The 11,111-nt window shown below is 43.1% G+C and overlaps 1 protein-coding gene across 2 annotated transcripts; it reads right to left on the reverse strand.

Moving 5' to 3' along the window:
• Positions 1 to 4,665: 4,665 nt before the first annotated feature.
• Positions 4,666 to 10,286, reverse strand: CCNA1 (cyclin A1). Of its 2 annotated transcripts, none has more exons than XM_048948672.1 (9): positions 10,125 to 10,286; positions 9,886 to 10,025; positions 8,944 to 9,187; positions 8,607 to 8,731; positions 7,746 to 7,969; positions 6,752 to 6,956; positions 6,024 to 6,137; positions 5,277 to 5,410; positions 4,666 to 4,938 (listed from the first exon to the last, which is right to left on the reverse strand). In XM_048948672.1, exons 2-9 carry the CDS (start codon positions 10,006 to 10,008, stop codon positions 4,887 to 4,889), a joined length of 1,221 nt encoding a protein of 406 aa, XP_048804629.1. In that variant the 5' UTR covers positions 10,009 to 10,025; positions 10,125 to 10,286; the 3' UTR covers positions 4,666 to 4,886. The 2 variants fall into 2 exon arrangements, with proteins under 2 accessions (XP_048804629.1, XP_048804636.1); XM_048948679.1 differs by having other exon boundaries at positions 10,121 to 10,286.
• Positions 10,287 to 11,111: the final 825 nt, after the last annotated feature.

Raw genomic sequence — 11,111 nt, forward strand, 5'->3', positions numbered from 1 at the left:
AATGGAGATAGACATTTGGCCAGGAAACAGTCCTTGATCAGACCACCATTATTTCCCAGTACCAGCACAGCACAGAACCCCAGGAAACAGAGCCATGATTTTGGATTTCTTCACAGAGATTAAGGCCATCTTGACCAAATGGTCTTTCTTGTTGTGGCTTTGTTTGGACACAAGTTAATTCAATAAGAATTAGGCATGTACTTCAGGACTAATTCAATCATATGCACTGTATTTTTCTATGGGCTGTCCTGGAAGTTTTTCCTGTGCTAATTCTCTTAAATGTTTGCACTGTTGCCATATAAACTAACAAATCTCAAGCAGAGCACTGAATAGGTATAACTGGCTATATTAGGAACTCATCACACAGACTTTTCACAGAGCTTTGTATATTTTTGTATTAAGTGGATCCACTCTGAACAAGCACCCAAGAGAAAGTCCAAACCATACAAGAATCATAAATAAAACAAGAGCTAAAAAAAAATTAAAAAATTAAAAAAAAAAAAAAAAAGGAAGGATACTGTTGATTGTCTGATGCAGTGGAAAAATACACTTATGCACTATAATCAGCACAACACCTAATAAAGTCTTTAAAACATTGCACTTCCTAGGGCTCTAGGATAAGAGGCAGTGGCTTTAAGTTAAACCAGGGGAGATTCAGGTTGGATATTAAGAAATGTATCTTCTTGGAAAGAGGGGTGAGGCATTGGACGAGGCTGCCCAGGGAGGTGGTGGAGTTCCTGGATGTGTTCAAGAACCACAGAGATGTAGCACTGGGGGACGTGGTCAGTGGACATGGTGGTGATGGTGGTGGGCTGGTGGTTGGACTAGATGAACTTAGAGGTCTCGTCCAACCTTAATGATTCTATTATTCAAATTCTGAGTGATACAGGATGGGTTTTTGTTTCCTCTGGCTCATATCTACCTAGTAGAGTCTGCACAGCACTTCAGAATAAGATGATCTCCATATGGGGAAGCTTAGGAAAACTGCAAGAAAAAAAAAAACCTTAATTCCAGGAAACAATCAGTGATGCTGCTGGCTCCTTTCTCATCCTTAAAACCAGACACAGAACCTGTTTCAAGATCAATGGCAAACTAAGCACCAACCACAGTTATCAGAGCTAATTCTAGTCATTCGTGGAGCTGACAAGTAGGTATGCACACAGAGCAATCACACAGCCAGATTTCCCAGCAATGCAGACATCTTTCAGTCATGAATTAACAGATTAACTGTCCTGACCACAGTTAAATCATTCTCCTAATTACCCAATTACCCCTCAGACGTCCTTAACTCACTTCAAAGAAAAAGAAAATAGGACAGACTCTAGTTGTTAAAACTGTACCTTCCCACAGAGCATGATTTGAACTCAGTTTGTTCATATTAATCTTAAGAGAACAGCGGGTTCAGTAACGATACCAGCTACAAAGAACAGCTTTCAGTGGCAACTCATGGATACCAAACTCGGCTGCAACATTTAATTTTCTGACCTACAGCTCATAACTACAAGGAAGAATCTGGACCAAGGAGCCATGGTGTATAAGGGTCCTTTGAAAGGGACAGCACTGTAGCATGGAAACGGCTAGAACTGACTAGGGAGCTTCTTGTTAGAAAGTTAATAAAGAGCTCTTCTACTAATCATCAGGAGCCAAAAGTAAAGTCTTTAACATTTCAATTTTAGCCCACCTCACTTTGGATGACTGAGTGATCATTCAAAGCTCCTTGAATGTGCTCAGATTGCTGCCATTTTTACTCCCAGCCCAATACATTTTAAATTGGGTGGGGGGGGGGGGAAGAGACTGTGGCCTGCGTGGAAGTCAGTGTTCATCTCTGCAGTACTTATGCTGAGACTCCAGGAGGACTGAGCTCCTTTGCAGTGAAGTTAGTTGAGCAAGATCAAGCCTGACAATTCTGAAGCTGCAACAGCTTAAGCATTTCCTGAGCAAAGAAAATGAGATCTTATTTGTGACTGCTATTAGCCAACAAATAGGATAGTCAAAAACTGTCTTCTTCTGTTTAATGTTGATTCCCCATTATTTCTTTAAAGGATACTGCTGTAACTGAAGCGAAGAAGTCTGGCTCTGTTTGTTTCAAACCTAACACACAGCTGTGATCTTCACAGGTCTGTTTTTTGCATCACAGAAGTATTGCATCAACACAGACTTTCTTTTTGGGTTACTTTTATCTCCCTCCTTATGAGTACAGATTTCTGTACACTTGTTCATGATATGTTTTAAGCATTATTAAATGTTTTGCATTTGTATTTAAGTATTATTATTATATATATATTATTATACACATATATTTAATTATTACTAAAGCAGCATTATGCCACCTTCATCACCATGGGATGCCCAGCAGAAACAGCTATTATGCTTTTCTTAAACACAAGCTTCAGAGGAGAGGCAGGACAGGGTTAAATGCTATGACATACATGAATGAAAGGAGACAGCATCCAGCTTTCACCTTAGAAGGCTCACTTGTACAAGAATAAGAACTGTACCTGCTCTGAGCCAGGTAAATTCAAAGCTAAAAAAACTGAAAATAGAACAAGAACCTTCAAAATGACACTGTTAGCCTCACATCACAGGTGATAATGGAGATCAGTTTCTTCTGTCCCACAAATTCCCCATACCTCATACACACACTACGTAATTATGGGATTCTTCACCTCAACTACCTTTTGCTGTTTGTTTTTAATAATTTGCCTCCTTTAGCCTTTCAATAAAAACAAAAATAAATTAAAAATGGAAGCATTTCAGCTACTAACGCAGCTGCAAAAGCATCACAAAAAAAATATCAAAAAAGCCAATGAGGTACAGCACAGTGTGTTTCAGAGATCACAGTATGTTTTATCTTGTTTTAATCAGATAATTAAATATTCAGGGAAATCAAATGCAATTATGGTACCTTTCCTGTAACTACATAAAATCTGAAAAGAAAAACCAAAGGAAAGCGTGGCCTCTAGGAAGGCACCACATGGTAAAACATTCAGATAAATCACATGGGAAATTCAGCTCTGTTGCACTAGATGCACCAAATCTGTTGGGCCACGAAGACATGAATGTGGTAACAGAATTCATAAGATCAAAACTCACCTCTTCCTCATTGTTATGCTGATACGACTGTATGAATACCTGCAAACTGCTAGAGCACTAGGAAAACAATTTCACACTTGAGGCATTCATTAGTGCTTCCAAAATACTCAGCACTATAGCATTTGCAATTCAGTAAGCCCCAGTACCTCACAAGGGGAGTAAGGCTTATTAACACGGGGTTCCAGGATAGTTCATATTCAGCCTGAAACACCATTAAAAAGCCAGTTCTCATAGCTGGTAGACTTTAAAAGACTATTCAGTACACTTATTTTTCCATTATGAAACAATGAATCAAAGAACTTTCCACTCCATGCTGTAGCTAGACATCACTGCCTCTGGTCATTGTTCTCAGCCACCTACTTTGAAGGATTTGCCTGAATGCATAGGTGTAGTTCATAGCCCACCTTTAAGACATTCATTCACCCATAAGTTGTGAAATTTACTGCAGTAAAACAGTTGATAGTCTTAACTCCCATCATAAAGCACGTACCAGAGACATAAGTAAGGGATACCTGGTCACATCTGCCATTCAATGAGATGCATGCACTTGACTGGAAAGCATTTGCAGTGAACCTAAAAACTGCATAGGGCAGGCTGAAAACTGAATGCTCCCCTGCCTTGCAGGTTATTTTGAGTAAATTAGTTATTACCCTGTTTTGGAGACATACAATGGTCTGCAGCCCTAGCAGGATTCATGAGCCTACACATGGAGGAGGCAGGAGAAAATTTTTGTGTTCCTACCAAAGGAAGGGAAGCACTTCAAGCTAAAAGCTTCATGACACAGACACTGGTATGATCAGGTTTTATAAAGCAATAGGCTTGTTACCTAGTAATTAAACTAAGTGCAGGACTTCTGTTGAACTGCATGTTAATGACAAGCATTAAACATATTCTTGCTATGACACATAATGCCCTGTTCAGATTATGTTTTCATAGAAGGAATAAGCCTTGAGTACTATTACAGTATTTTGTTAGTTTGTTTTTCTTTTAAAACATTAAGAGAATTCTCCAGCCAAGCTGCTCTTTTAACTAGCCTTATCAATTACTTGCTTTTCTACTACTTGGAAGAGAAGTTATGCTTTAAAAGTATGCAAGATAAGTGCCTTCTTTGGTGCTCTTGCTTTTAGGGTGGGGCGTTCATTACATACTCCTGTGTGAAGAGCTGAGGGGTACAACACAGTGCAGGAGCTCAGGATGAGATAGTTAAGAACTTGGAAGGAAAGCTTCCCACCCACTGCCTCCCCCTTCTGCTAAAGTCACAGCTTCCCTTTCATTCATTGCCCCAGAGGAAATGCTGCTTTACTGCACTGTAATGGGAATTGAATTTTCACTTGAGCATTGACAGTCATCAATATTCACAGACTTGTTTTTGCATCCACACACAAGTTGCAGAAAGTAGGTTCTGTTCATGGGCACATCAGCTTGTCTTAGATGAAAGAGTCAACAGTATGGGATTGGAGGATTATCACTTGATCCATTGCAGCTCAATTAAAGGCCCATCCCAGTGATTTTGTAAGAAAACCTTCCCATGCACCATTACTGCATATATTAACTGGAATCAGAAGACTCAGAGAAAGTGTAATAAGACATTTATTAAAAGTGCTGTCAATTATATTAAGAGCTATAGTCAAATATCCTTTTTTTAAAAAGGCATCTAATTAAAAAAAAATACTAGCTAAAAACTGTTCTCATCACCGTGGTTACAGGCACATGACCTGCAGTGCTCTATGAGATGTTAGACCATAGCTTTGTTCATCGAGACAAAATAAACCTAAGTCCAGGATCCACCTTCTCTAGTGTAGAGGAAGAACTGCTGGGGGCTCCAAAAGAGATACCTGCAGGTACCTGGAATAGAAATGCAACCAATGAAACTACTAGCCTAGCTGACAAATGTAAATATACTTTAAGGGTCCGTCTGATGAAGCACAGTAGGAAAGAAGCTATCATGCAGTACTGCAATAGAACTGGGATCCACTATATTTGTATATCTATGAGTTAACTACTTTCCTGTACAGAAGTGTTTTTCCCCTCAAGATGCTGAGGAAGGCTCCAATGTCAGCAACAAAAGCTGTCCAGTATAAGAAATTAATGAACTATAAGAATTACAACCAAAGTTGCTCAACCAGAATCATCCTGTGCCTACAACCTTCAAGTAAGGAAATGCTAGCTTCTTGGTTACTTACTTAGACTGTTTATACTTCTCCTTAATTGCTTGCAGTTGGCAATGTGGAGCATCAAGGCATGTCTTATGCAGGTCAGTCAGGCAAGGCACAATCTCACTTAATGAATATCCAGTGAATGCAGCAAGTGTTTCTGGCTGGTAAGAGAGGAAAAAAAAAAGTTTTTCTACTTTAGGTAAGATGCATTTTCTATATAAGCAGGAACTATTTTCATTATGTCAGTTCTCACTCCAGATTTCTGAAAAGGATTCAAGTGCATCCTGCCATCAGTTTTACTATGAGTCTTGCTTGATGTCAGGTCTGAGAAGAATCTCCTTCTGCTCTAAATATACTGCACTCATTATGTTTCTTCTGGATTCTGCTTCCTGCTAAAGCACAGATACCTGACAGGCCTATCAAGATTTGTATTACAGCTGCCACTCAGTGTAGTCACATTCAGTTCTCCCTTCCCCTCCCAAAAAGCCCCTGAATTCTATCTAGGGAAGAAGCTTGAGACTACCTACTGACAAGGCCTGCGGTGCACACTTGACACAAGTGAAGACAAAGAGGTCCTTCCTATTGCAGGGAGATGGCAAGATAATTCAGATTAATTTAACATTTGTTAATTACGTAGACTCATTAGCTTGGGAAGAGCTGCTCATCGTTGCATTTCAGCCTTTACAATAACATGATTTGAAGCCACTCCTACCTCTCAGCAGTTCTCCAGTTATAAAGAGCTGGAGCTAAACATCAGAATGCAGTTATTCTTACCCAGAATGACCTGTTCACTGTATAGTTTGCTAGACAGTAGGCTGCTGCAGCAGTTTGTGAAGGAAGGTACTTCAGAAAAGGATCCGCTTCAAGGAGACTCAGCTCTGCAAGATACTTAAAAAAACAAAGCACAAGTCTTTCAAACAGAGTGGCTCTATCAGGTAGAACCATGCCAATATACTGAGCAGTTCAATTGGTCGGTGGTCCTCAGTTCTACGTAAGAAACATGAGTTACACATCTGGTGGGTAGTATTCCAGTTCTGTTGATCTTACAGAACTTCCAACATTGTCCAGCAGGATTTTGCTCATGTAGATGAACCTCACTTAGAGACCTGAGCTAAATGAGCACCTAAGAAACAAATCTGGGCTGTTTGAATAAGCACTGTACAAATCTTACACTCTTTGATCTAAGCAGCAAGTCAGAGCTTTTGTTATAAGCTTGACTGACACCATTTTGAAGTACTGTTTCCCCAGGCAGTCCTGTGGGAATATGCTGTGTCACTGTGCAGCAACATGACGAATCATCATGTCCAGGTCAGGCTTCCTATACACACACAGCTGAAGAATGGACTCCTACCACCTTGCTGCCAAGATAGTCTGGTTGACCAGACAGACAGTCTAAGCTCAGTATTCCCAGACATCTATCCAGAAATAATGAAGCACAAAAGCCTGCATTCTGATGGTAGTAGCCTACAAAGCAGCTACTTTAAGAGAATGGTAATTCATACCCTTGCAAAATTCTCTGTCCTGAAACAGACTCCATGCCTGTGAATGTACTGAAGTAGGAACTGGTTGATGGTTGGCACTGTGAGGTCAAAAGCCAAGACCTTGAGAAGCAGGTGTTCCATTCTTAGCAACTGCCTCTTTGTGTATGTATCGTCTGTTATATACACAAACTCATCTGCTTCTGGTGGGTAGATTTCTTCATATTTCCTGGAAAAAAAAAAAAGAAAAAAAAAAAGAAAAAAATAGAAAAAATGTCAGCTTAAAAGCTAGAGTAACAGAACTTTCTGCTGGGCCCATCTCCAGGTGAGCATGTGACATTTGTAAGACTGGCTTAGAGGTCTTATTCTAATATTTCTCCAGTATAGGAGAGACTTGAAGATCAAATTGGTGGGAAGGCAAAGATACTTCTAAGTCATCAGCCTAGACAGGCATACACACATATTAGCATGCTTGACTAATAGGAAAACTCCTGAGGAGAAAGTTTCAGTAACATCACGCACTCCAGACAAAAACCCATGCACTCCTAGGCTTTGCTTGATACCCTGTCTATTTAAAGCAGTTTAAGCTTAATTGCAGATTGCAACTTTTAATCTACTGTGAGCTAGTGGCTTAACACAGCATTGTTTTTGCTTCTGGTGTTACAAAGTTCTCCCTCTACAGTTCCCTCAATAAAGAATATTAAATGCCTAATTTTGCAAGTGCTAAGGAGCACTTGTCAAGAAGCTAATCACAGAATCATAGACTCCTCAGAGTTAGAAGGGACCTTTAAAGATCATCTAGTTCAATTTCCTTGCAATAAGCAGGGACACGCACAGCTAGATCAGGTTGCCCAGGGCCTGATCCAGCCTTACCTTGAAAGCCTGCAGGGATGAGGCACCATCTTAGGACAGCATGAAAAGCTACCTACCACTGCAAGCTTAAAGTCCTTCAAATTAAGTTAAAAGAAAGTCCAAAATTAAGTTTTGCTCACTAAGATTTCATGAGATAAACACTCACGCAGCCAGAAGAATTGCCGCTGTTCCTACAAGCTGCAGCTTCCCTCTGAGAACAGACATACAAGAGAGGAACCTGTCCAGGTAGTTCACCGCCAAGTACAGTGTCTCTGTTCGAAGTTTATACTCTTCCCCTACTTCCACCAGCCAGTCTACTAAGATGGCACGCATTTCTGTTGTGATATCTGGTTGCTTCCTCATGTAGTAGGGCTTGGGCCTGTATTTCACCTGTTTGGAAAGAGAACTTAAAGATCAGAATGCTTACCCCAAAGACAACCACTGATGGCTGAACTGACTGACTTTTTTTTAATATTTGTGCCTGAAGAAGCATGAGTAGCTTCACTATCAGTAGCTAGTTTGGGAGTAACTCTAATTAGAGTTCACCAGTATCTCTAGAAAGACTGAAGAGACATGCTACTACCGTGTTAGTAGCATAAGAGCAAAGGATGTTCCCTGAACTGGGAAGTCCAGCGTTTGCTATTAAACATATTCAGAGGGACCTGAGAATGACTTTAAATACATCAGATTTCTCCTACCCTCTTACTGGAAGACTGCACTTCACTGCTTTGATATTTAAAAAAATAAATAAATTAAAAATCTACTACAGCAGAACAGCCAGCGAGGTCCAATTCAACTGCATTAGTATTTTGCAATAATCTTCTCACATCCCATTTCCAGGATGTGGAGCGATGCCTGAAATAACTTATCACTGTCTAGAAGATTCCTAAGAACTGATCTCCAGTGATGGCTTTAACTCTATTCAGTGACAGCCCAGAGTTACTGTGTGGCACCCTATCAGACTCTGCAGTATTGCAGCCTATCAGGAAGATCCCACACATCTTTGCATTTGTTAGAAGACACTCACTTCAGCTTCTCGGAGGTACTGATGAATGTCTTCTGCATACTCTCCCACAGTCATTAGAGTTATAGGATCTCCCATCTGATCCTCAGGCTGGCACCGGAAGGATGTGTCCACTAGCATGGGAGATCCTAACATGAAAGAGAAGCCAGAAAGACATTTAGTCTCTTCACCATCTCTGGCCATTTCTAGCATAGAAGTGTTGTGCATCACACTGATTCAATTAAAGTTATCATGAAGTAGTAATTATTTTAAGATAAACTACTCACTAGCTCACTGCCAGCATGATTCATAACCACATTACAAGCACCTGTGATACTATATGAACATTAACAGGAGTTACCTGTACTCAGATCCAACAGTAGGTGAATACTGGATGTCATTGCACTAGTATCCAGTTCACACAGGCTTGATTCCAGTTCTTCATCCTCTTGGCAGCTGTGGTTTTCTTTCTCTTCTGGTTCATCAATGTAGATAGTAAAGTCCTGTTTTGATGTAGTACTGACCACACAGTTGGATACTTCATCTTTTCCAGCTGGAGGGAAGGTATTCTCAGAGCCAGATAAGCGTCTGGTAATAGCAGTATTCTGAAACAGAACACATCGTAATCTTGAGGCAAGACAACTCAAAAGGAAAACAACAGTATCATTTGTTTTAGTATCATTGTTTTAGAAAAGCATATCACTTTCTTTAGTTAATGGCAAATAAATACAAGTTTGCTGGGAAAGTCAGCAGCTACAGCTGGTGCTTAGGAAGTACTGCTTGCTGCTGCAACAGAGACCTTACAGGAGGTGACAGGCAGTAGAAATCAGTAACCAAGAGAGCAGACTCACTCCCACAGAAAATAAGGTAAGGACACTGCCTGGCTCCATCCGGCTGGCATGGAGCAGGTGCTACAGCAAGTCATGACGATGAAAGGAAGCATTCAGGTGCTGCCACAGACTTAAAAGCAAAAAAGCATTTTGAGTTACAAAGCAACTTTGAACTTCTGAACTTAAGCACCACAATCCATGAGACTTCAACTTACGATACAATCCTCCCCATCATCTACTGCTGACTGAGCTACGGGCTTCACATCGCCAAAACCAAGCAGTCCGCAGGCACACACAGCCGAGCAACGTCCTGTAAGCCAGTACAGAGCTGCTTTCTCTCAGCCAGCCCCAGGACGAGTCCAGAAGGTAAAAGCTTGGGGAAAACCTCGCAAAGTCTCCCTTTCCTTCCAGGGGAACACGGCCGGCACGGCATTCCTCGATTCTACGGCTCAGAGAGGCTCTCCGAGGCTTACCTGGGCGCCGGGCCGCTGCTGCCCGTTCTCCACCAGTACTCCCAGCACAGTCCGCCCGCCGCAGGGCGCAGCGGGGAGAGACTCCCGCCGCCCCGCCTGGCTCGTCTCCCCCCTGCGGCGCATCGCCACCAGTTCGGCACCTTCCGGAGGAAGAAAATAAAAAAAAAACACTTTTTTTTTAAAAAATTGCAAATTAAAAACTGAACATAAAGTACCCACTTACGGAGCCCCGCACCTGCCTCAGAGGTCGCGACAGAGCCTGCCGCCCTGCTCCTCCCAGCGCCCAGCCGCTCACCGCAGCCACCCGCCGCTCCCTATATAGGCGGCGGCCTATGGGCGCGGCGGCGGCTGTTGGCCGTGGCCAGTTGGAGGCCGGGGCCGCAAGCACTCGTGCCGCCGCCGCCGCCGCCGCCGCCGCCGCCGCCGCCGCCGCCGCCGCCGCCGCCGCCGCCGCCGCCGCCGCCGCCGCCCTGGTAACCCAAGCGGCCTCGAGTCGCTGTGGAGACCCCGCCGGGGCCGGGCAGGCCGAGCAGGGGCCGACGCGGGCCGAGCCGGGCGCGGGGCGGGGCGGGGAACTGCAAGCCCGCCCCGCGCCCTGTCCGCTGGGGCCGGTGGCGGTCTGAGCCGCCTCAGCCCCGCGGCGGGTGGCGGCCAGCGGCGGTTTCTCGGTTTTTGAACCCCGAAGGACCCGTTAGATAGGGCAAAAGCAGAGTGGTTTTAAGGCAGAAATACGAATAACGGGATGAGTTTGTCCCAGAGATAAGTTGTTTGTAGTGAGAGGGGAAGCTAGAGGGATTGGCAAAAGCAAGAGGGATGTGTGGGAAGTGGGAGCGGGCAGAAGGAGCGAAGACCAAACAAGATACAGGCAATGCTGAGAATAATAACAAGAGATCCGCGATTACAAGGCAAACAGAAAGGCCAGGGAAGGGCTAGCGTGTTTCAAACAGCACTGAGCCCACAGAAGCGTTCTGTGTCTTCTGGCTTTGGTTTCCATTGAAGAGGTCAGCAGTGGTGAGGATGCTACCCCTAGAAAGACCATATAAAGGTCTCTAAATAATGAGCAACCCAGTGTGAAGGAAGCAGGTCGTTTTTGCCTGGTGCTGTTAGAGGACTTGGGCAGATCTGCTCCATCTCTTTGTGAGCTCTGGCAGGTTACCAAGTTATAAGAGGAATGTCACGAGGTGCCCGTCTCAAAAGGAGACAGCAGAGTGAGTCAGGAATCAAGA

Source organism: Lagopus muta, chromosome 1 (genome assembly GCF_023343835.1).
Source record: "Lagopus muta isolate bLagMut1 chromosome 1, bLagMut1 primary, whole genome shotgun sequence".
Taxonomy (NCBI): domain Eukaryota; kingdom Metazoa; phylum Chordata; class Aves; order Galliformes; family Phasianidae; genus Lagopus; species Lagopus muta.